The following is a 27,253-nucleotide window of genomic DNA, read 5'->3' as shown; positions in this document are numbered from 1 at the left end:
TTCCAAGCTGTCTGCAGAGTTACTGAGCTGTGCTTCTCAGCCAAAAGTTTCCCATTTGTTCACAACTACGGAACAGACAGCCTATAATCAGCAGCACATTGCAGCCAGTAGTGTGCTCCACACATATCTGGCAGTGGCACCCATGTCCCCTCTCCCAACTACCTGTCCCTGCAAGGCTGGCTCCCCTCCAACTGAGCGATCCATCTCCGCTCTGCTTTCAGGACCCCGTTGCCCGCTGAGAGAGGGGGGCCGCTCCTGGCTCCACCCCTTTTGATCCAAATCTGTTAATTTTGATGATCCGGATGATTCGACTCACAAAAGAGATTCGGATCGAAGATCCGAATCGTTCATGATCCGGACAACACTACTTCTATGTCCCAATGGGAAGATTCTCCCTCACTTCCTGTGCAGTCACATTTGAGACTCTGGTCTCCTAGATCAGGGATGTCAAACCAGTCCTTAAAGGGCCGAGGTCCTTACACATTTTTGACACAGCTCAAATTAATTGATGGATCTGAATTAGGAAAGGTGTGGTCCATCAGGTAGAACACATTCCTCTCTTCCTCAGTCCATCCTAAACACTGGCATGGATCTGGCCCTCCAGGCCTGGAGTTCGACACCTGTGCACTAGATAATCCCTCATGCAAATACCTGATATTCCTCTAACTAGGTTCACTTTAAAAAGAAAACTTGCAGATACATTAAATAGCATTTAATAACAAAATAAAGTCCTCCTCCAAGCCACACTAAACTGCATTAGCAGTAAGGATAAAGGGAGCAAGCTATCTCATGAATCTGCTTCCTGTTGTCAAGCAGTAAGAGACAAGTAGACAACAGACAAGAAAATATCATTTAAAGGACCACTATCGAGAAAAATTGTATTTTTAAAATGTCAGATAAAACCAGTCCTGGGCTACTGTGCAAGCACAGTCCTGTCCATGCTCCCCCCCCCCCCCAATCGCACTCCTCCAGCACAATCAAGGGGGCAGATGACCTGGGCTGCGCATTAACAGTAGCCCACAACTGGCAATCATTCGGAGTGGGACAGCGACATGACAGATGGGACCGGGAAAAAGCTAAGATACCTGTAAAGCTATGAGGGGCTGGAAGAAACCCCAGGTAAGTAAAATAGAATAGGTATACTGCTTTTGACCTCAGTCGGCAGAACTTGTTGTGCTGTAAATTCTTGGAATGCTTTGATCTCTCTGCTTGCTGAAAATACAGAAATTGAAAGTTCTCCGTTATTGTCTCACGCTGCCCCCTAGTGACAAGTGGCCATAAATACACATTAGAGCAGTACTAATTAGAAGCAAGCAAATGAAACAAATAGGAAATAAAATAAATAAAACAATTTTTATAACAAAGAAATAAAATAAATAAAAATAAAAAAATGATAAAATAAATTGGTCTGGAGCACTTGAAAGCGTATAAATAAAGTGGCTGCTAAAGGGTTAAGTGGGGTTCCCCCTTTAACCGATATGTCATGTTCTCGTCATCAGGTGTCGGTATAAGGAAGCCAATTGGACATTTTGATTTTTATCCAAATGGAGGAAGACACATGGCTGGATGTCCCAGCAAGCTGGCCTTTATTGGGAACCCAGATGGTAAGATGAACACTACAACTTACTTACTAAACACACACACTAAGTTGCTATCCTGGCGAATCTACTGCATATATCCTGTTTGCACTTTTTATGAAATTGTTGTACTTTAAATGTAACCCAGGCAATGACTGCAGTGATCAGTCACCAATAAGTGACAGGTAATCATGATGCTTAAAAAACTTTTAACTGTTTCAGCTGTCTTGGTGGTTTTCAGTGACGCTTATAAGGCCGCATTTAGACTTTGAGTGGTTTCGATTTCGACTTCATGCACTTGCGATTTGACCGTAATCAAAAACATGAATCAAATCACATTTTCAATTTGATTATGAGTTGAAATTATGCAGTGTATTCGAACTTACGAGTCATAAAACAAATATATAAATTAGCACATTGTGATAAAGTTCATTATTTTCTGTAATTTACTGATAAACATTAGACTTTCATATATTTTAGATTCATTACACACAACTGAAGTAGTTCAAGCCTTTTATTGTTTTTCTTATTGATGATTTTGGCATACAGCTCATGAAAACCCAAAATTCCTATCTCAAAAAATTTGCATATTTCATCTGACCAATAAAAGAAAAGTGTTTTTAAAACAAAAAAAAAGTCAACCTTCAAATAATTCTGTTCAGTTATGCACTCAATACTTGGTCGAGAACCCTTTTGCAGAAATGACTGCTTCAATGCGGCGTGGCATGGAGGCAATCAGCCTGTGGCACTGCTCAGGTGTTATGGAGGCCCAGGATGCTTCCATAGCGGCCTTAAGCTCATCCAGAGTGTTGGGTCTTGCGTCTCTAAACTTTCTCTTCACAATATCCCACAGATTCTTTATGGGGTTCAGGGTCAGGAGAGTTGGCAGGTCAATTGAGTACAGTAATACCATGGTCAGTAAACCATTTACCAGTGGTTTTGGCGCTGTGAGCAGGTGCCAGGTCGTGCTGAAAAATGAAATCATCATCTTCATAAAGCTTTTCAGCAGATAGAAGCATGAAGTGCTCCAAAATCTCCTAATAGCTTGCTGCATTGACCCTGACCTTGATAAAACACAGTGGACCAACACCAGCAGCTGACATGGCACCTCAGACCATCACTAACTGTGGGTACTTGACACTGGACTTCAAGCATTTTGGCATTTCCCTCTCCCCAGTCTTCCTCCAGACTCTGGCACCTTGATTTCCGAATGACATTTAAAAGTTGCTTTCATCCGAAAAAAGTACTTTGGATCACTGAGCAACAGTCCAGTGCTGCTTCTCTGCAGCCCAGGTCAGGCGCTTCTGCCGCTGTTTCTGGTTCAAAAGTGGGTTCATGCTTCCATCTGCTGAAAAGCAGTGCTGGTCGTAATGGAAAAATCTACGCTTACAGATCATTACGCGTAATTTTACGCTATTGCGCATTACGCAATTACGGTTATGGCGTAGGAAATTATCTACGGTTCATCACTGTAATTACGGGTTAACTTGCGCAGTTACGCGTAAGGATACCGTAATGTAGGCGCTTAAACTACGATGTTACGTGTAGTGCCATAATACCCATTAATGCGTATTTTTTGACGCATACGGACGATGTGTACGCACCAAGTATTGAGTGCATAACTTAACATAATTATTAGAAGGTTGACTTTTTTTAATGCATCAACTTGATAAAGCGGAGACCGTATTTCCGCGAAACGCGTTGTTTTTATAAACTTTTATTGAGAGGCTTTTAGAACAGTTGTTCCATGCTGCGCTGGGCTAGTAGCTCCGTACAGAGCGTTCTAGCGTTACCCGGCAACAGATCTACCATTTCCTGGAGCGAGTGACGTCACTTCTGGCCCGCGTCAGAGCTCAGTCCCCGGCTCGGCTAAGAGGGACAAGGCGTATCTGGGCTGTGTACGCTGTGCCAGCCGCATCACAAACAGGTGAGACCTGTCCTATTGGTATACATCACAGTTGCGCAAAGGACTCAGAGCGCCCCCTCCTTTTTCTTTTTTCATCTGTATATAATTAGTGGTTAATAGCAATGCCCCTGAACATAATAGAAACACCAAATTTGCAGGGTATGTTAAAGGACAACTGAGGTGAAAATAAACTAATGAAATAAACAATTGTGTCTATTCTACTTCTCCTAAAAATGAAAATGACTTTTGAAGATATTCAACAGTTTTGTTTTATATTTAAGTTTACTTTTTAAGATTTACTGTTTTATTGTTTTTGCTCAATGACACCTTCATTGAAGTATGCCAAACCTAAAATCTATAAACTATTGACCATTTTTTATCTCTTTCCTGCTCTCAGAAGCCATTTTCTACTAGAAAAGTGTTTTATAGTTGTAATTTCTTATCAGTGAGGGTCACACTGTAGTCTGACCCATTCCTGACTCAGACAGGAACTGCCACTTACATACCTGATGTTTAACTCTTTCAGGCAGAGAAAGAAAAAAAGGAACACAGCATAGTTATTTGTGTGCTAGGCACTGTACATACACATGTCTATCTCATCATGTCACATGTCACTTCGGGTATCCTTTAAGAAGGACAGGGGAAACAAAGAAAAAAACATTTCCAAAATACATTGTAGTTTTTATGGAAATTGATAAAGTTATAGGAAAAAAGTCTTTATGTAAATGCGGTAAAATTACAGATAATGTATCAATATGTATATCAATGTATTTGATTTTTTTCATATGTTCAGAGTGTGGGAAATAAACAAAAAATGATGTGGGGTCCCCCCTCCCGAGCCTCTTTAACCCCTTGTCTTCCATGCAGGCTGGGATAGCCAGAATGCGGAGCCCCGGCCTCATAGGGCTTTGCACCCTTAGCTATACCAGTCAGCATAGTCCATGGTATGGGGGGGCTCTGGAGGAGAGGGGCAGCCAAGCCTCCCCTCTCCCTCCAGAGCCCTTGTGCAATCCATGGACAGGGGGCTCTTCTCCACCTTTGGTGCCCCAGGAGGAGGTGGGGGCCGACAATGTCCTGGGGGGGGGTTCATAGAGGCATCTGGGAGCCCCCTTTAAGAAGGGGACCCCCAGATGCCAGCCCCCTTCCCATAAAACATTAGTATAGGGGTACAAAGTACTCCTTACCCATTTCCACAAAGGGTTAGGCTGGGGTTGCACTGTAAACTTGCAGCAGCGATGCGTCACGTCCGCTGCACTGCATCGCACCACCTAAAGGGAACACCGCGTTAGTACGCGCTGTTCCCCGTCTGGCCAGGCCACCTGTGGCAGGAGCGTGTCTTAAAGTGCCCCTCTTTCTCGTCTCAAAAAGTTTAATATATATAGTTTCCTGTTGAAATGCACAGTTCAGCAAAGCACACAGAGTAGAATCAATTACAAATGAGGAGACATATAGGGACCTATTTTAGAAAAAAAGGGGGATTTACATATATATTTAGGGCATTAACTACTTGTAGGCAATTGCTTATTTTTGACTGTAAGGCCTAGTGCACACCAGAGCGTTTCGGCTGCGGTTTGCGATCCACTTGCGGGTGTGGATCCGCTAGGGTAATGTATTTCAATGGGCTGGTGCACACCAGAGCGGGAGGCGTTTTGCAGAAACGCATACTCCCGGGCTGCTGCAGATTTTGGATTGCGGATGCGTTTCTGCCTCAATGTTAAGTATAGGAAAAACGCAAACCGCTCTGAAAAACGGCACTTCAGAGCGGTTTGCCAGGCGTTTTTTGTTACAGTAGCTGTTCAGTAACAGCTTTACTGTAACAATACATGAAATCTACTATACCAAAAACGCTTCACAAAACCGCAAAATGCTAGCTGAAACGCTACAGAAAAAGAAGAAAAAGCGTTTCAAAATCTGCTAGCATTTTGCGGATCTGCTAGCGGTTTTTGGTGTGCACCAGGCCTTAAAACACACTTCAAGTATTTAGTTTTCTGCTATCATTTTCCCAAGGCCTTAGGCCTATTAAAAATAGTGGAAACTCAAAAGGAAAAACAAAGAACAGGTTTAGTTTATGATAAAATACTGAAAACTTTTATTTTTAGATGCCTTAAATTGTGTATTCATATATACAAAAAAGTAGCTTTGAAATTGGGAGTACAAACACAAATTGTGAGCAATAAGGCGGGGTTCACACTTCTTGCAAAAAACATTTTTTTTCCATTAAGATTTTCATGCATAAGCACATTTTTGCATGCGTTTTTCAGAATGACTAATGAGAGTCAATGGGATTCGTGTGCGATGTACAAATTTTGGTGCAAGAAGTACTGTATTTTTCGTTCTATAAGATGCTCCTGACCATAAGACACACCTAGGTTTGGAGAACAAAAACCAGGGGAAAAAATATATATACTAAACATGGTGCATCCATGGTTAAAATGGATGGTTAATCCATTTTGTGGATTATGCCCCCTTTGTACCTTTTGTGTCTCCTTGTGTCCTCCTGTGTCTCCCATGTGTCCTCCTGTGTCCCCCATGTGTCCTCCTGTGTCCCCCATGTGTCCTCCTGTGTCCCCCATGTGTCCTCCTGTGTCCCCCATGTGTCTTCCTCTATGCCCCTTTGTGTCCCACTTGTGTCCCCATGTGTCCTCCTCTGTCCTCCTTTTGTCCTCCTCTATGCCTTTTTGTGTCCCCCCATGTGCCCACCTCTGTCCTCCTTGTGTCCTCCTCTATGTCCCTTTGTGTCCCCTGTGTCCTCAGTTTGTCCTGTGTCCTCCTCTGCATGGGCACAGTACAGGGAGTCCCCGACATTGCGGTGGGTTGGCGGGCATTCACAAGTCACGAACACCCTGCATTTGGACTATAAGATGCAGTTACTCCCCCCCACACACACTTTTGGAGGACAAAAGGTGAGTCTTATAGTCCATGTATGGGAAACAACCCGAGTTGTAGAAGTGTGCCTCTCCATTGCCTTTATATGGATATGAAGCAAACGCATTTTTGCACATTCGCAAAATGCATGCGAATTTTAATAAGTGAAACCCTGTCTAACTCAGCAAACTCTCAAAGTCCCCTCTCTGACAGCAGTGAGGGATTAGACACATTTATGGCTATGCCTGCAAACTTGTAACACTCTATACGAAGCCAGTTGGATGCAAGGCATAGCGTATTCAGCTGAATACAGATACAAGGATAACACTGGATACAAGGAATATAGAGTTGTACAGAAAGCAGTCGGCCAGGAGCAGAATATGATCTCTCGGCCGTATCAGCTCAGGAATCTCCTCTGCCACAACAGAGCAGCTAATTTGTAAACACAGGATGTTAACCCTATGTCTGCTTCCATGTAAGCAGGAAGTAGACACACTGCAGATTTATTGCAGGATTTGTGTAGGCTGTAACTTTGAAATGCTTTTCTGTAAAGGTTATTATGCTGTTGCTTATCTTTTAGAGCAGAGAGGAAGCTTCAAGTTTAATACATACATTTGTTTTAAATTGTCAGACATGCTGGAAATTGTAGCCTGCAACCACTTCCGGTCGTTCCACTATTACACATACAGCGTCCGACACTCTGATGGCTTTGTCAGCTACCCGTGTAACAGCTATGAAGACTTCACTTCTGTAAGAAACATTTGTTACAGTTTATTTAAAGAGACTCTGTAACAATTTTTTCAGCCTTACTTCTTCTATCCTATGAGTTCCTATGCCTGTTCTAATGTGATGGGGCTTACTGCAGCTCTTCCTAATTACACTGTCTCTGTAATAAATCAATGTATCTTTCCTCTGTCCTGTTTGTCGGGCTAAGGCTTTGATTGTGTGGAATGTGCAGGGCTGCTTGTGATTGGTAGAAGCGATACACACCCTCTGCAGGCCCCCTGCATACTCACACACTATGCTTAGCTGAGCCTATTAGAAGCTGGTTAGTTTGTTTGTAAACATTGCCTAAAACTGTTAATTACAAGCCAGGATTTCAGCAGAGAGTGGCAGAAACAGCACAGAGGGGCACAGGAGAAAATAAGGAATAGAATGGTATGCTTTTTAGTGTAAGAATATTAGAGTACAGATTCTCTTTAAGTCTGGCTAACGTTTTATATTTTCTAATGAACTTATTGCCCCACCCGCTCTGAAATGATCACTATAGCATGTATCTCTACTTTCTGCTACCTCTGTACTTATAAATGATGAAAGAGGTCATCTAGGACACGCCCAGTCAGCTGATGCAGTTTTGGAAACAGGCACACAAGCCACTTGAGATTATTCATATAAAAAGAAACCTAACCTCCCTAGCGGTACGGACAAGCCTGACTCTTCCTTACCATTTCTAGCTATTTTTTTAAGGACGAGTCATGCTTGTCCAGTATTACAATTACTCAACTGCAGCGTTGCCGGTGTGTGGGATCCCAGGCTGCCACTTCCCGTCTTCTTTGTGGGGAACCCCGACGGCAATCTCCTCTTCTTCTTCCTTCGTCGCTTCCTGTCCCTCAGTAATCACTTCCCCCGGCATGTCCCTCTGAGGATGCTACTTGTGCCCCCTGTGTTGGGTGCACGCAGCGTCATCACATCTGGCGGCCAATTCAAATTTTTTGTACTGGATCTAATATAAAAAATTCTAATTGTAAACAAAAATGCTGGGAGTAGCACTACTAAAAATTACTCCCTGTGTGTGTGGAGGTGCGCATAGGCTTACCGCACCTTTCGTGACCCATCATCTGCCTCCGTTTGCCCGCTATTCCTCCCGTTGCCATGGTCCTGGTTGGAGCGGTCAGCACCCTTTGACCCGGATGAGTGGCTTGTGCATGTGCCGGGTACGTGCGGATGTGCGCACATACAGCACACTAGATCCCTCGGGTTAAAGGGTGCCAACCGCACCGACCAGTACCATGACAATAGAAAGAATAGCGGGCAAATGTAGAAAGAGGCTGGGACACGGGAGGTGCGTTAAGCCTATCTGCACCTCCTCACACAGGGGGCGTCATTTTTAGATTTTATTAGGCTTAAGTTATCCCTTAAGGATCGAAGCAATTTTTTCCTGTAACGCTTCCTCCCATTCATTCACCAATAATTTTATCACTGCTTATCACACCTAAATGATCTACTGTATATCTTTTAGGTGTGAAATTTGGCTTTTTGTGGGCGATATTTGCTTTCAGTAATTACTTTATTTTCTATGCATTTCATAGAGAAATCCAAGAAAAAAAAATGAAAGAATACACAATTTCTCCAATTCCAACCCCTATAGTTTTAAAATAAACAATGCTACTATTAATAAAACCCACACATTTTATTTGTCCAGTTTTTCAAGCTATCACAGCATTTAAATTATGTTCCTAGTACAAGGTATGGCGACAATATACCGTATTTTCCACCTATAAATTGCTCCAGAATATAAGATGCACCGAGGGCAAAAACTAGGGAAAAAAATATATACTAAACCTGGTGCATCCATGTTTTCCCCAAATGATGTCCTCCTGTGTCCCCTATGTCTACCCATATGTCCATTTGTATCCCCATGTGCCCTGCATGTCTCCTCCTGTGTCCCCCATGTCTCCTCCTGTGTCCCCTATGTGTCATCCATGTCCCCCTCATGTGTTCTCTTGTGTCCACGTGTCCTCCATGTCCTCCTATATGTCATCCTGTGTCTACCATGTGTTCTCCATGTCTTCCTCATGTTTCCTCCTGTGTCCCTCGTGTCGTCCTGCGCCCCCCATGCCCCATGTGTCCTCCTGTTTCTGCCATGTCTCCCTGTGTCCTCCATGTCTCCCCATGTGTCCTCTTCTGACCCGTAGTGTGTCCACTGCCAGTGCCCCCCCACATGCCCCTCCCCCTTTGTGTCTCCTGGTACCCTGGGGTGTGTAGCACCAGCTGCTTACCTAATCCGCCATGCCTGCGGGGATCGCAGACCTCTGAGTTGCCTGCAGCTGGCTCTAGTGACAGGCTTTTAATGATGGCGCTATCATTAGAAGACCATCACTAGAGGAAGCCGCATGGAGAAGACAGAGGTCTGCAATCTCCGCAGGCATGGCGGATTAGGTAAACAGCCGGTGCTACATGCCTGAGGGGGGCCAGGAGGCACAAGAGGTATGGGGAGACGGCACACAGGGAAATGGGCACACACAGGCAGGGAATCCCCAATGTGGCGCGGGTCAGCAGTTTATATTGGAAGGCGTTTGTATGTTGGGAATTCCCTGCCTTTGTCGTATAAGACGCAGGGACTTTTTTTGGGGGAGAAAAATGCGTCTTATACGGCAGAAAATACAATAATATTTGGAAATGTGTATTTTTTCTGTTTCTACCCTATCGATAATTACAAGCCCCTTATTTGCTAAAATAACAGTAATATACTCTCATTGCATACACATTAAAAAAGCTCAGACCCTAAGGGCAACTATTTGTGCAATTTTTTTTTAATCCTACCTAACTGTTGGTATATAAAAGAAGGTGGGGGTGGTACTTAGTAAAAAGAAAAAAAAATAGTTTAGAAAATATTTTTTTACTAGTTTATTTTCATAGAAGGGAGGTAAGACCAGAGCCGGCCTTTGGGGGTGGCAAGTGGGGTAATCGCCCCAGGCCCCGCGCCTGAGGAGGCCCCGCACCCTCTGCAGTGCTGGGGAGCGCAGGCAAAGTTGTTAAAACTCACGTGTCTTCACCGATGTTCACAACTACCATCTATTTCCTCTCCCAGCATCTTTGTATTGGTAACAGCGCCCTCTATGATGACGTGACCGCATGTCACCACAGGGGGGCACTGTTACCAATACACAGATGCTGGGAGAGGAACTAGATGGTGGCTGTGAGCATCTGTGAAGACACGTGAGTTTTAACAAATATGCCCGCACTCCCCAGCACTGCAGCCACCTTATCTAACCTGTACTGCGGGGCACTTACCTATCTAATCTATACTGCAGGGCACCTACCTTTATAATCTATACTGCGGAGCACCTACCTATCTAACCTATACTGCAGGCTGGCACCTATCTAATCTATACTGCGGGGCACCTACTACCTATCTAACCTATACTGCAGGCTGGCACCTATCTAATCTATACTGCAGGCTGGCACCTATCTGATCTATACTGCAGGCTGGCACCTATCTAACCTATACTGCAGGCTGGCACCTATCTAATCTATACTGCGGGGCACCTACCTAATCTATACTGCAGGCACCTATCTAACCTATACTGCAGGCTGGCACCTATCTAATCTATACTGCAGGCACCTATCTAATCTATACTGCAGGCTGGCACCTATCTAATCTATACTGCAGGCTGGCACCTATCTAATCTATACTGCGGGGCACCTACCTAATCTATACTGCAGGCACCTATCTAACCTATACTGCAGGCTGGCATCTATCTAATCTATACTGTGGGGCACCTACCTAATCTATACTGCAGGCACCTATCTAACCTATACTGCAGGCTGGCACCTATCTAATCTATACTGCAGGCACCTATCTAATCTATACTGCAGGCTGGCACCTATCTAACCTATACTGCAGGCACCTATCTAATATATACTGTGGGGTACCTACCTAACTAATCTATACTGCAGGCACCTCCCTATCTAATCTATACTGCAGGCTGGCACCTATCTAATCTATACTGCGGGGCACCTACCTAATCTATACTGCAGGCACCTATCTAACCTATACTGCAGGCTGGCACCTATCTAATCTATACTGCAGGGCACCTACCTAATCTATACTGCAGGCACCTATCTAACCTATACTGCAGGCACCTATCTAATCTATACTGCAGGCACCTATCTAATATATACTGTGGGGCACCTACCTAATCTATACTGCAGGCACCTATCTAACCTATACTGCAGGCTGGCACCTATCTAATCTATACTGCAGGCACCTATCTAATCTATACTGCAGGCTGGCACCTATCTAACCTATACTGCAGGCACCTATCTAACATATACTGCAGGCTGGCACCTATCTAATCTATACTGCAGGCTGGCACCTATTTAACCTATACTGCAGGCACCTATGTAACCTATACTGCAGGCTGGCACCTATCTAATCTATACTGCGGGCACCCATCTAATCTATACTGCAGGAACCTATCTAATCTATACTGCAGCCACCTTCCTATCTAATCTATACTGCAGCCACCTTCCTATCTAATCTATACTGTAGGCTGGCACCTATCTAATCTATACTGCAGGATGGCACCTATCTAATCTATACTGCAGGCTGGCACCTATTTAACCTATACTGCAGGCACCTATGTAACCTATACTGCAGGCTGGCACCTATCTAATCTATACTGCGGGCACCCATCTAATCTATACTGCAGGAACCTATCTAATCTATACTGCAGGCACCTACCTATCTAATCTATACTGCAGCCACCTTCCTATCTAATCTATACTGTAGGCTGGCACCTATCTAATCTATACTGCAGGATGGCACCTATCTAATCTATACTGCAGGCTGGCACCTATCTAATCCTTACTGCAGGCACCTATCTAATCTATACTGCAGGCACCTATCTAATCTATACTGCAGGCTGGCACCTATCTAATCTATACTGCAGGCTGGCACCTATCTAATCTATCTAATGCTGGGAGAGGAACTAGATGGTGGCTGTGAGCATCTGTGAAGACACGTGAGTTTTAACAAATATGCCCGCACTCCCCAGCACTGCAGCCACCTTATCTAACCTGTACTGCGGGGCACTTACCTATCTAATCTATACTGCAGGGCACCTACCTTTATAATCTATACTGCGGAGCACCTACCTATCTAACCTATACTGCAGGCTGGCACCTATCTAATCTATACTGCGGGGCACCTACTACCTATCTAACCTATACTGCAGGCTGGCACCTATCTAATCTATACTGCAGGCTGGCACCTATCTGATCTATACTGCAGGCTGGCACCTATCTAACCTATACTGCAGGCTGGCACCTATCTAATCTATACTGCGGGGCACCTACCTAATCTATACTGCAGGCACCTATCTAACCTATACTGCAGGCTGGCACCTATCTAATCTATACTGCAGGCACCTATCTAATCTATACTGCAGGCTGGCACCTATCTAATCTATACTGCAGGCTGGCACCTATCTAATCTATACTGCGGGGCACCTACCTAATCTATACTGCAGGCACCTATCTAACCTATACTGCAGGCTGGCATCTATCTAATCTATACTGTGGGGCACCTACCTAATCTATACTGCAGGCACCTATCTAACCTATACTGCAGGCTGGCACCTATCTAATCTATACTGCAGGCACCTATCTAATCTATACTGCAGGCTGGCACCTATCTAACCTATACTGCAGGCACCTATCTAATATATACTGTGGGGTACCTACCTAACTAATCTATACTGCAGGCACCTCCCTATCTAATCTATACTGCAGGCTGGCACCTATCTAATCTATACTGCGGGGCACCTACCTAATCTATACTGCAGGCACCTATCTAACCTATACTGCAGGCTGGCACCTATCTAATCTATACTGCAGGGCACCTACCTAATCTATACTGCAGGCACCTATCTAACCTATACTGCAGGCACCTATCTAATCTATACTGCAGGCACCTATCTAATATATACTGTGGGGCACCTACCTAATCTATACTGCAGGCACCTATCTAACCTATACTGCAGGCTGGCACCTATCTAATCTATACTGCAGGCACCTATCTAATCTATACTGCAGGCTGGCACCTATCTAACCTATACTGCAGGCACCTATCTAACATATACTGCAGGCTGGCACCTATCTAATCTATACTGCAGGCTGGCACCTATTTAACCTATACTGCAGGCACCTATGTAACCTATACTGCAGGCTGGCACCTATCTAATCTATACTGCGGGCACCCATCTAATCTATACTGCAGGAACCTATCTAATCTATACTGCAGCCACCTTCCTATCTAATCTATACTGCAGCCACCTTCCTATCTAATCTATACTGTAGGCTGGCACCTATCTAATCTATACTGCAGGATGGCACCTATCTAATCTATACTGCAGGCTGGCACCTATTTAACCTATACTGCAGGCACCTATGTAACCTATACTGCAGGCTGGCACCTATCTAATCTATACTGCGGGCACCCATCTAATCTATACTGCAGGAACCTATCTAATCTATACTGCAGGCACCTACCTATCTAATCTATACTGCAGCCACCTTCCTATCTAATCTATACTGTAGGCTGGCACCTATCTAATCTATACTGCAGGATGGCACCTATCTAATCTATACTGCAGGCTGGCACCTATCTAATCCTTACTGCAGGCACCTATCTAATCTATACTGCAGGCACCTATCTAATCTATACTGCAGGCTGGCACCTATCTAATCTATACTGCAGGCTGGCACCTATCTAATCTATACTGCAGGCTGGCACCTATCTAATCTATACTGCAGGCTGGCACCTATCTAATCTATACTGCAGGCTGGCACCTATCTAATCTATACTGCAGGCACCTATCTAATCTATACTGCAGGCTGGCACCTATCTAATCTATACTGCAGGGCACCTATCTAATCTGTACTGCAGGCACCTATCTAATCTATACTGCAGGCTGGCACCTATCTAATCTATACTGCAGGGCACCTATCTAATCTGTACTGCAGGGCACCACCCTACCTAATCAATACTGCAGGCACCTATCTAATATATACTGTGGGGTACCTACCTAACTAATCTATACTGCAGGCCCCTCCCTATCTAACCTGTACTGCAGGGCACCTACCTACCTATCTAATCTGTATTGCAGGGCACCTACCTGTCTAATCTATACTGCAGGCACCTATCTAATCTATACTGCAGGCACCTATCTAATCTGTACTGCAGGGCACCACCCTATCTAATCTATACTGCAGGCATCTATCTAATATATACTGCTGGGGAACCTACCTGACTAATCTATACTGCAGGCACCTTTCTAATCTATACTGCAGGGTACCTACCTACCTATCTAATCTATACTGCAGGCACATATCTAATATATACTGCGGGGTACCTACCTAACTAATCTATACTGCAGGCATCTATCTAATCTATACTGCAGGGTACCTACCTACCTATCTAATCTGTACTGCAGGGCACCTACCTGTCTAATCTATACTGCAGGGCACCTACTTATCTAATCTATACTGCAGGGCACCTACCTATCTAATCTATACTGCGGGGCACCTACCTATCTAACCTATACTGGAGGCACCTACCTATCTAATCTATACAGTGTGTGCTTCCACAACGTGTATCCACAGCATATGTCTCTAGGCCCCGCATATGACACTTGCCCCAGGCCCCGCGTGCTCTAAGGCCACCTCTGGGTAAGACCATTCAAAGGGGTGATCACCACATCCCTGCTTGACCAGTCCTGACTATCTCCATAGGGTACACAAGTTAGCAGGGCCGAGAGGTGTTCCTGGAGTCTCTGCAGATGGTATAATAAGGGTTGAGGTGAGGACTGGAATTCCCAGCGGCAAAAAGAACACTCAGAGGAGGGAACTGAACTCTCTATTCACAGAAGTATAATGCAAACACGGAAGCTACTTTCAGATGTACCGTGCTATGTAAGTACAGCAAACACATGCATAGCAAACAGCTTTATCCTGTTCCTAATGAGAATTAAATCCATCTTATACCCAGAAGAGATAGTAACTATGGCTAATCATTCTCATTTATAGGTTTAATGCAAATCGTGTACATTTTGAAATTGGGACAATCAAAATTGCTGGAAAGTACATTGATTGGGCCAGTTCCAGGCATGCAGGCCAGAATTATTGGCAATGGCATCTCATGGACCATACCACTGACACAATGTTATTATTATTTCCCACTGCTCTCATATATTCAGCAGCGCTGTACAGAGTTCATTGATCCCTTCATCTCAGTCTCTGCATCAGAGGAGCTTACACTCGAATCCGTGGCGTATCTAGGGAAAATAGCTCCTAGAGCAAGCGCTAAAACTACGCGGAGATGGGAGGGCTGTCAGTTACTGGCAGAGGTGGGGCCCGCCCCATCCCTCCCGCCCGAGCCGTCACTCATTGATTGCTATTAGACTAAGAGGCACCCCAGGGCCCCCAACACCTTAATCTCTAGTTATCTGGCTTGCAGTCACTGCCATGTAACCCCTTTTCTTATTTCTATCTGCTTCAAACACAACAGGGGAATGATAGCTGAGTAAGTGGTGCAACCCCTCCTACACTGCGCCCTGAGGCTGGAGCCTCTCTCGCCTCTGACTCGGCCCGGCCCTGGCTACTAGGGTCTAATCCTGGGGGTCCTTTCAGTCGGGGGAACCGGGGGTCTGTCATGGGGTCCTTTCTGCCCCAGTAAAGGTAGTAGGTGTGTCCTCAGTATTAAGTAGCTTCCCCCCAGTATAAGTAGTCTGCTATGCCCCCAGTATTAGGTAGTCACCCAATATAGGTAGCAGGATATTCCTCCAGTATTTGGTAGCCCCTCTTCCCCAGTGTAGATAGCCGAATGTGCTCCCAGATCTGATTGGGCTTCTCTTGAATGCTGTTCAATACAGTACAGAATAAGCTATGTGGCCCTTGATCCCACCGGCCTTCCCCGCCTTCTTAGATTTTGTGGTGCCGGCCTATTTAACACTTTTGATAAACATTATTGCTTAGGCACCACCAAGGGGAGTGGTTAGGCACCACCCCGGGGCAGTTAGAGTTAGGCATGGTGGGGTTAGGGTTAGGTACCACCAAGGGGGGTGGTTAGGATTAGGCACCACCAGGGGGGTCTTAGGGTTAGGTACCACCAGGGGGGGTGGTTAGGGTTAGGCAACACCAGGGGAGGTTTTCTGTGTGAGAGTAGGGTTGGGTTAAGCTGTATTGTTGAATTACGTTACGATTTTTTAACGTTAATATATTTTTGTAATCAACTACCATTTTTTTAAACCGTATTTATCGTTAACATATATTGTTAACAATGTTGATCGTTACTGAGATTTCGTTATCCAGCCGGGCCTTTTTTTCCTGGCTCCCTTTTTTCATGCACCCTTTAATTGGGTTCTACAGTGGACAGCAACTTTTTTAGGAGACCTGACACAATGGCAAGTTGACAAGAGGGGCAATGGAAAAGGGAAACACTGAAACCTACAACAGGCTCTGCATGCAGGATAAACAAGGAGCAGTTATCCAGATGTGATTAGTGTTGCATTATGACGTACCCCAATAAGTGATTTTCTGCCTTCCTCCTCAGGGCTCTTGCTTCCCCTGCCCCCACGGCGGATGCCCCACAATGGGGCATTATTCAGATCGGTCACACAATGCCACCAGTCTGCCCCAGACATTTTATCTGAACACCGGTGACAGCCTCCTCCATTTCTCCAGTAAGTATTGCACTTTTACAGTTAAATTCCACCAGTGGTTTTCCACTGTATACTACTGAGATGTGTTAAAGAGGAACTGTAGCGAAAAGGGGAAAAAATCAGCACTTTACAAAGTGAGACGTTAAAATATAAATAAAAAAGAGAACAAGAAATGATTGATATTCACATGTAATTTGTTCATATTGTTTGATCCACAATCAGCCTGCACATCACCATCTTTACTTTAGAGATAAAAAAAAAAAACAGCACCAATTGCCATTATTTATAACCACAGCAACTAACCTTGTGGTAGGCTAAAAGTTTTTTTCTAAATATACTGTGCAATTCACAGAGGGAGATACTGGATGCTTGGCAGTTGTAAATGGGAACAGTAAATTCGGGCGCCTGAGGCTAATGGACAAATCGGGCGCCGCCATTCACTCCTATAATAAATATCGTTTAATGGGCGCCCAATAGGAAAAAAGGGCGCCGGAGAAAAATAACGTTTTAAAAGCGGCGCCCGGAGACTTAATGTTTTATTACTGTTTCTCATGATTACACATTATTTAATGATTTATACATTTTTAAATTTTATTTTTAAACGAAAAACAGTACAATATTTTTTTTAAACATTATTTTTAAACGAAAAACAGTACATTTTTTTTTATTTTTTAACATTATTTTTAAACGAAAAAACTAACAGGGGGGTCTTAGGTTTAGGCACCAACAGGGGGGTCTTAGGTTTAGGCACCAACAGGGGGTCTTAGGTTTAGGCACCAAAAGGGGGGTCTTAGGTTTAGGCACCAACAGGGGGGTCTTAGGTTTAGGCACCAACAGGGGGGTCTTAGGTTTAGGCACCAACAGGGGGGTCTTAGGTTTAGGCACTAACAGGGGGGTCTTAGGTTTAGGCACCAACAGGGGGGTCTTAGGTTTAGGCACTAACAGGGGGGTCTAGGGGTTAGGGGTAGGTACAGGGAGGGTTACTTAGGCACCAACAGGGGGGGTCTTAGGTTTAGGCATCAACAGGGGGGTCTAGGGGTTAGGGGTAGGTACAGGGAGGGTTACTTAGTAATTTTTTTTTTTAAACGTTATTATACGTTTCACTATTTAAACGAAAGATTAACGTTTTTACAATTGCCGATTTAATGCACATTATTTAATGATTTATAACTTTATAAAACATTAATTTTAAACGAAATACAGTACAATACATTTTTAAACGTTATCCATGCTTATCGTTCAAAACCAGGCGCCCTTTTTTCCCAGCGCCCCTTTTTAACGTACGCGTTGTAAATAGCTATTATTACCCACAATGCAACAATGTTCACAGACAGAAAACTGTCAGGACCATGGTCTTGACATCAAACTGTAGGAGGGGTTTCACCACAATCTCAGCAATACAGACCCTCCTGATGATCTATTTTAGACAAGGTAGAGATTTCTGATGGGAAAGGGGGTATCAGCTAATGATTGGGATGAAGTTTAATCCTTGGTTACAGTTGCTCTTTGAAGGTACATACACTCATCTGATTTTACCAAACGACCGGTCATTTGGACGTCAAATCGGGCGTGTGTACAAATAGTCGTTCAGCTGATAATGTTGATATTGACGGATCCGCATGGCAGATTGGTCAAAATCAGTCTTATCAGCCGAACGATTGTTTGTACACACACCCGATTTGACGTCCAAACGACCGGTCTGAATGACCGGTTGTTTGGGAAAATCAGACGTGTGTACGCACCTTAAGTTGTGACACGAACTTACTTTGTACTAAATGGTGATAGGTAGACAAACACTGCTGAATTGAGGGAAGAGTAACAATGTCACATTATATTGCATGTGCATTTTAAGTTTTTTTTAAACAAGATTCTTTAAGACGTACATTTTAAAACAACGCAATCTGAATTGGGTAAGACATATTACTGATATTGGAATATTGGTAAAATTATCAGTATTATATCTGCTTATCTTATCCTAAGGGTGGCCACTAACGGTCCAATTTCTAGCAAAAAATCTTTAGAGCGATCAGAAATTCTGATCGGATTAGTTGAAAATAATCTCAGTTGATGGGCACAAACCATTATGAACGATTATAAAAAATAGTCATCCGATTGGATTTTTGTCAAACCAAAATTTACATTTCTTGGTTGTGATAGATGGGAAGCAAAGATTGGTTAGTTGATGGTGTAGTGAACGATTTTGCTTCCGATCAGAATTTCTGATCGCTCTAACGATTTTTCGCTAGAAATTGGACCGTTAGTGGCCACCTTAAGTTGATGGGCACAATCACTTATGAACGATTATAAAAATAGTTGTCCGATTAGATTTTTATCAAACTAAAATTTGGATTTTCTTGATTTGTTGTGATAGATAGGAAGCAAAGATTGGTTCGTTGATGGTGTAGTGAACGATTTTTCTTCTGATCAGATTTTTTGATCTCTCAAATGATTTTTCACTAGAAATTGGACTATTAGTGGCCTCCTTAACACTAACCTCCCCTTACCTATGGCAAACATTAACCTCCCCCTACCTATGCCTAACACTAGCCTTCCTCTACCTACTCATAATGTTAGGTACACCATACCATTTTCTGACAGATTTACTGTCAGATCAATTATTTTCAACAGGTCCAATCTGATTTCTGATCGACTCTCCGTTCACTTCTTTGGAAAGTCGATCGGAGTTTAGATTGGGACTGTTGGAAATAATCGATCAGGCAGTAAATATGTCAGAAAATCTCATCGTGTGTACCAGGCATGAAAGTGGCCACTAACAGTCTAATTTTTTAGCCACAAATCATTTGAGCGATCAGATAAATGCAAATGGAAATAACATGTCATCACACATTGATTACCATCATGGAACCAATTTTCCTAGTGACTTACACAATTGCCATCGAACGATTTCTTTAAGAATTATTCACAGTGGATTGGGAACAACAGAGTTTATTTTCTGCCAATCCAATCACAGTTATCTGATTGCGTGAATGATTCTTCGCTACAAATTGGACCATTAGTGCCCACCTTAACACAAATTTTCCCAATACCTACCCAGGGCCCTTGGAACAGAGGGACCCACTGAGCGAACACGTCGATTAGAGCACAGAAGTGCAGGAGATTTGGGCGCAGCCGGTGCCACCATAGGCCGTAATAGGAATTACAGCTATAGCGGCGCACAGTGAGTAACTTCGGCGGCGTCAGAAGACGGAGCTGAAGTTACTTTTAAAACACTGTAATTCACCCTCCAGCAATTGCTGGAACCCGAATTATAACATTCCGCACCATCCACGTGGACCCGGAGGGGGAATAGTAATTAAAACAATGCGATCTCTAAAGATTATACTGGGGGACTCTCGGCTGCAAACCCTCCTGAGCGGCGTAACGCTCAGGACGGTTTGCAGCCGAGAGTCCCCCAGTATAATTTTGAGAGATCGCATTGATTTAATAGCTTCAGCCAGCACTAGGCTAGCTAGCAGTGGTGGCTGGCATCCCCTGATTACTGATGACCCCCCCCTGGATCCAGCGATCAGCGCAGCCTCTCCGGACAGACTCTTCTCTATGGGGAGGATCGAACATGACATCATGACGTCATGCGCAGACCAGATCCTCCCCATAGAGAGGACCGGAGATGTGCAGGGAGGCTGCGTGATCGCTGGATCCAGGGGGGGTAATGTATTGGCGGGGGATCAAAAGTAATCAGGGGATGCCAGCCACCACTACTAGCTAGCCTAGTGCTAGCTGAAGCTATTACAGGTATGCGATCTCTAAAAATTATACTGGGGGACTCCTGGGGACAGCCGGCGGTATGCCCCACATTGTGTCGGGCATACTGCTACGGAGGTTAACGCCACCGGGACTTGTGCAGAAGCAGTAGTAATTACCGCTGCCGGAACTTGTGCAGAAGCAGTAGTAATTAACGCCACCAGGATTTGTGCAGGAGCAGAGCATGCCTCCCAGGGGGCAATTTCACTTGTACACCCATTGAGGCCCTCCCTCAACCACAGTATTAGCACTTCAACCTTTGATCTATCCATCATGGATCAATCTGCTGACCAATTGGACCCAGGCCCAAACTCCTTGTATTTGGACTTCTAAACATTTTTTTCACCAACTTCTTGGTCTTAGAATTTCAATGGACACTGTAATCCCATAGACTGCTCAGACCTTATTCAGGTTGTTGCTACTTTATTTTCCCAATATTTTACTATATTGTCTCATTCTTTTTTTAGCTATATTTGGACACTTTTCTGTCATCTCTTATGCACGATTTGGTATAATATGAACGACTGAAAAATTGTTTTGGTCCAAGTGCTTGTTCCGTATCTCCTCTGCAAAGAATCCTGCCTTTCGGAGAGCACGTTACCATAATGGTTTTATTAATATGTCTAGTTGTGTTGTTGAAATAACCCTTTTCCTACTAGACTAGCTAAAATTAGAATTGCGTCTTCTCACGTTCTAATGAGAAGTGATGGCAGCATACCATACCTCTGAATGAGATCGCAGATTGTATCAATTGTACATACAATCAAATTTATATTGTGTGTAGTCTCACGATACAAAAGGCTACTTTGTCTACAGTGCTGAATGGCAAGCTGTGACAAAGGGGAACAGGAACTGGAGGGTGACGTCACAACAATTTATGAGGATAATGGATGCTGCTGTAGGACTGAATCTGTGACGTCTTTCCCTGGCTGCAGGTTGGAGATATAAAGTTTCTGTTACGTTAATGGGCGACTCAAAAATCTTTGGAAGCATCTATGTTTCCATTTTTGGACCCGGAGGCAATGTGACAGACCACGAGCTGCATAGGTACAGTATAGAAAAATTCAATACAATTCTTAATTGTTCGCATTTCATAGATAGTGACCCTCACTGATAAGAAATTCCCCTTTTTATCTCTGTCCTGCTCTCAGAAGCCATTTTCTGCTAGGAAAGTGTTTTATAGTTGTAATTTATTATCAGTGAGGGACACCTGTCAGGACTGAGTCAGCCACTATACCTGATGTTTAACTCTTTCAGGCAGAGAAAGAAAAAAAGGAACTCAACATAGTTATTTGTGTGCTAGGCACTGTACATACACATGTCTATCTCATCATGTCACATGTCCCTTCGGGTATCCTTTAAGGGCTAGTTCACAGTGCTCAGCTATGTTACAGAATAATTCTGCATGTCAACACACTGCCCATACAGTTCAATGGGGCTATTGCAGTTCACACTCATTATAACACGTGCAATATTCAACTGACCAGTGCAAATCCAGCCTTAAAGTGAACCTTAAGTCAGGGGAAAAAAATGAGTTTAACTCACCTGGGGCTTCCCTCAGCTCCCTGCAGCTGATCGGTGCCCTCGCAGCCCCGCTCCGATGCTTCTGGACCCGCCGGCGGGGACTTCCGGTTTCGCCGTCACCGGCCGACAGGCTGGGAATGTAAGTGATTCTTCGCATTCCCAGCCACAATAGCACCCCCTATACTGCTATTGCGGCCTTCCTTGCTGCAATAGCAGCATAGGAGGTGCTATTGTGGCTGGGAACGCGAAGAATCACTCGTGTTCCCAGCCTGTAGGCCGGTGACGGCGAAACCAGAAGTCGCCGCCGGCGGGTCCAGGAGCATCGGATCGGGGCTGCGAGGGCACTGATCAGCTGTAGGGGGCTGAGGGAAGCCCCAGGTAAGTTAAACTCATTTTTTCCCCTGACTTAAGGTTACCTTTAATGTTTTACTCATCCTTCTCTGCAGCAGTAGACTGATTCCTGGAGAAACCTACAATGAGTTCATTGATGCTGCAGCGGTCCTTCATCCTGTGAATCTTATGAGCTTACGATGGGAGGCATCATTCTTCAATGTCTTCCGCCGCCGACTGGGAGCATCCAGAATTGTGGTACAAACTGGAGAAGATGGAACAGTGTAAGTTCTGCAAAGCAATGCTGCTAGGTCTACACCTTCACAGAAGCATGTCCACCCTTGAAGAACTCTGCAGAGAGTTATTGGCCTGGGAAATAAGTAGGGGGGTTGTTCTTCAAATGTTACCAGCTTAGGTCCCTTAAAACAATCATCTGAGATAGTTTCACTCACCTTTATTTAGAAGTCATCATAAGCTGACATATCATTGCATCCCATCGATTCTGAAGGTGTGGTTAGCTTACAGGGAGAACAAAGGATGATTTTCATATGCAGCAGTGATGCATCATGGGAGTCGTCATATGCTCACTCCAACCTGAATTACTGCAAATACCTTCTGTTTTAAGAAGGCAAACATTTTTGTTTTATATAACATTTTAGTAAGAGGGCTTTTTGGTCCTTTTTAGCCCCTTGCACACTCCTAGGAGTTCTGGTTCACCATGAGCTTGCTAGGTACTCAGAAGTCCTCCAACATCTGCAGAGTGCACAATAAGGGAAAGAGGCGCCCTGATTTGAATAAAAGCTTTTAAAACCAGTTTAAAAACGAAAAAGAAAAACGAGGTATCTTACCTCAACGACGAAATCTCTGTAAACTTACAAAAGATTTTTATTTGAGCACAGGCAACGCGTTTCGCGGGTCTGAGCCCGCCTCCTCAGGCCAATACAGTGCCAAATGACAGAAATCATAGAGGCTCCCTATGCTACATGATTTCTGTCATTTGGCACTGTATTGGCCTGAGGAGGCGGGCTCAGACCCGCGAAACGCGTTGCCTGTGCTCAAATAAAAATCTTTTGTAAGTTTACAGAGATTTCGTCGTTGAGGTAAGATACCTCGTTTTTCTTTTTCGTTTTTAAACTGGTTTTAAAAGCTTTTATTCAAATCAGGGCGCCTCTTTCCCTTATTGTGCATAGTTATACCCCCGTACATGTTTGTCCGAGGGGTGGTGACAGAACACCCGTTGTTTTACCACGGTTAATGTTTTGTGCATCCTTTTTCATCTAAGAGAGCGACCGCAACCAGGTCCGTCCAGGACCACCCCGAGTGGAGTTATGGTCTCCACCTGCTTCCTGTGGTCGGTTGCCCCTTGCAACCCTCCTTTGTGAGTAGCCCTTTCAATCAATTGATTTCTCCACACACCTACTATTGACATACTGCACTATCGGGCTCCCTTTTTTGTCTCCTGTATCTTTTTTTTCCCATAGGGTGCCAAGACACCCCAACCACGATCTGCAGAGTGCAGACATGACATTGCCTACTAGTCATGGAGGAAAATTAGGCCTGATTGCTAAGGTTATGTCCCACCTTATATTCTGTACACACTAAATTACTGTCACCTACTGGAATTGGGACTTAACCCTTGGGTGACTATTAGAGGGTCTGAGTTCTGTACCGACACGTCACTAGCCTAGAGCAGGGAGGAGGAACAATGCGGAGTTTAATCTAGCCGAGTTTAATCTAACATTTCCAGTGTTGCTTTCAAATTTTTGCCAAAGTCCTGTTCAAATCGAAAATGCTATTTTAACTTTTCAAAATATTTTCCTAAAATAGCTTGTCAATATCTATATTTTACCCCGAAAATGCGGGAAACCAAGATTTTTACTGCCAAAAATTTCACTGCAAAAAATAAATATTTTTACTGCGGAAATTCACAAGACAAGAAAAATGCCGGTAACTTCTTTTCAGTGCCATTTTCGCTCAAAAATCAAATTTAACATTATTTTCGTGAAAATTTATGTTGAAATAATATTGGCGTTTTCTCTCATCACTGTTGCATAGCTTTATACAAAGGCAGTGGCTGGATAGTGTAATGGTTAAGGATTCTGCCTCTGACATGGGAGACCAGGGTTCGAATCTTGGCTCTGCCTGTTCAGTAAGCCAGCACCTATTCAGTAGGAGACCTTAGGCAAGTCTCCCTAACACTGCTCCTGCCTATAGAGCGCGTCCTTGTGGCTGCAGCTCTGGCGCTTTGAGTCCGCCAGGAGAAAAGCGCGATATAAATGTTATTTGTCTTGTCTTGTCTTATACATTGGCAGCTCAGTAGTAATAGACAGTAATAGTAGAGCAACATGATTAATACTTGCCAAATAGCCATCTGTCATTATCAGTTTATTATTTTGCAAACGAAAGTGATGATGTCATTGGATCGCACTAATGGAAACAGGCTCTATAGCCTCATCCAGAACCATTGATGTGGACATAAGCCCTAATAAATGAGGCACATGTGGTATCATTTTAACCATGATGAGTTTTAGAATAGATTTTGGTGTGTCTTAAAGCTTGGACCCACATCACATAAAATATGGGTAGTGACAAACTCAATCCAGCCAACATAAAACGTTAACAAGCTTAATACTTGCCAAGCGGCCATCTATCATTATCCATTTATTCTTTTAAAAACTAATTAAGTACAAAGTTTTCCTGCTTTTCCACTTACAGATCATCATTCTGTGCTAATCAGACCATTTTGGATAAAGTCAGTCTATCTCTGGACTCCTGCAGGGATCTGCCTGTTTCCAATGCAACCTAATCTGTCAGCTTCTGCTATCACCACCTGGAGGACACACTCTGAGGACCTCCCTCCAGGCAAATAAATAAAACACTTTACACCAGTTTGTTTCTCTGTATCTAAACCCATTAAATCACTTTATCCATAATTACATTATTACCTGAATGCTCTTTCTTCCTCAGCTTTCTCAGTAGCTGAAATAACGCAACCAGAGTCTGTTGTGTGAGTTGAAGAGTAATTAGCAGGAATTATAGATGAGCCAATGAGAAATGTCAAAAAAATCTTTAGCGCTAGGTTCACAAACTGTTGCCAGAAGTAGTTCTTTCTGTAGTCACCCAGTGCTCAAACAACATGCAGCACATACATGGTGACCACCACCAAAGACCAAGGCTGAGGAGGAAAGCTGATCTGATCAGATGAGGCAACAGGTAGCTGGATGTGTTGGAATATTGCTGTAATATTACTAGCAGGCAGGGAGATATATATACACCACTCCTGAGTGGCTACTTGTGATGTTACACTTCTGGCTTCTCCATGCTGGGAGGGGGAGGAACCTTGATAGAGATACTGCTAATGCCTCTTTTTTTTTTTGACAAGTCAGATAAATGAAGACAATGAACACACATTACTGCTACTGTAACCCCTTTTCACCACTTGAATAAGATTCTTTCAGCTAGACTAGAAGTTGAAAGCAACCCCCCTGTGCAGGAACATGGTCTGTCCTGCAGACTCAACACATTTGTTTATCTGGAGGTGTCAAGATGATTTTACAACAGAGAGGCAGAGCAGTGTGAGGAAAAAAACTGCTCCTAGTACTTGTGGTAATGTGTGCCCTAACATAATACCGCATTTAAAAAAAAAAATGCTTTAATCAATAGATGTCCTTTAACTCAAACTGGATGTGTATACATGTCCAGTGTAGTTGTAGAAGGTGCACCACCAGGTCCGTTTCCACTACACGCAGATTCCAGATGCAAAAAAAATGATTCCATTGAATGCCTATGGGCCTGTTTCCACTAAACGCTTGTTCATTGTATGGGAGATGGATGCATAATGCAGAAAAATTACATTTAGTGGAAACAGGACCATAGGCATTCATAGAAGTTAGTGTTGGGCGAACAGTGTTCGCCACTGTTCGGGTTCTGCAGAACATCACCCTGTTCGGGTGATGTTCGGGTTCGGCCGAACACCTGATGGTGTTCGGCCAAACTGTTCGGCCATATGGCCGAACTAAGAGCGCATGGCCGAACGTTACCCGAACGTTCGGCTAGCGCTGTGATTGGCCGAACGGGTCACGTGTAGTGTTGGGCGAACATCTAGATGTTCGGGTTCGGGCCGAACATGGCCGAACTCCGAACATAATGGAAGTCAATGGGGACCCGAACTTTCGTGCTTTGTAAAGCCTTCTTATATGCTACATACCCCAAATTTACAGGGTATGTGCACCTTGGGAGTGGGTACAAGAGGAAAAAAAATTTAGCAAAAAGAGCTTATAGTTTTTGAGAAAATCGATTTTAAAGTTTCAAAGGGAAAACTGTCTTTTAAATGCGGGAAATGTCTGTTTTCTTTGCACAGGTAACATGCTTTTTGTCGGCATGCAGTCATAAATGTAATACATATAAGAGGTTCCAGGAAAAGGGACCGGTAACGCTAACCCAGCAGCAGCACACGTGATGGAACAGGAGGAGGGTGGCGCAGGAGTAGAAGGCCACGCTTTGAGACACAACAACCCAGGCCTTGCATGAGGACAAGAAGCGTGCGGATAGCAATTTGCATTTTGTCGCCATGCAGTCATAAATTTAATACAGATGAGAGGTTCAATAAACAGGGACCGGAAACGCTAACCCATCACAGATGTTCATTGTTCATGTTACTTGGTTGGGGTCCGGGAGTGTTGCGTAGTCGTTTCCAATCCAGGATTGATTCATTTTAATTTGAGTCAGACGGTCTGCATTTTCTGTGGAGAGGCGGATACGCCGCCGATCTGTGACGATGCCTCCGGCAGCACTGAAACAGCGTTCCGACATAACGCTGGCTGCCGGGCAAGCCAGCACCTCTA

At 44.0% G+C, this 27,253-nt stretch overlaps 1 protein-coding gene across 1 annotated transcript in view; it reads left to right on the top strand.

The window, feature by feature from the left end:
• The window catches only part of LOC137535054 (pancreatic lipase-related protein 2-like), a 41,398-nt gene extending 16,056 nt beyond the window's left edge, over positions 1-25,342 (top strand). The window contains exons 8-13 of the mRNA XM_068256820.1: positions 1,500-1,604; positions 6,980-7,098; positions 16,685-16,814; positions 21,491-21,602; positions 22,526-22,693; positions 25,125-25,342. Of these exons, the coding sequence (XP_068112921.1) occupies positions 1,500-1,604; positions 6,980-7,098; positions 16,685-16,814; positions 21,491-21,602; positions 22,526-22,693; positions 25,125-25,215 (725 nt within the window). The 3' untranslated portion in view covers positions 25,216-25,342. The remainder of the gene's footprint in view (positions 1-1,499; positions 1,605-6,979; positions 7,099-16,684; positions 16,815-21,490; positions 21,603-22,525; positions 22,694-25,124) is intronic.
• The last annotated feature ends 1,911 nt before the right edge of the window (positions 25,343-27,253 follow it).

This window comes from Hyperolius riggenbachi, chromosome 10, assembly GCF_040937935.1.
Source record: "Hyperolius riggenbachi isolate aHypRig1 chromosome 10, aHypRig1.pri, whole genome shotgun sequence".
Classification (NCBI taxonomy): Eukaryota; Metazoa; Chordata; class Amphibia; order Anura; family Hyperoliidae; genus Hyperolius; species Hyperolius riggenbachi.
The sequence above is the reverse complement of the archived record's forward strand: the minus strand, read 5'-3'. Positions and strand labels throughout refer to the sequence as shown.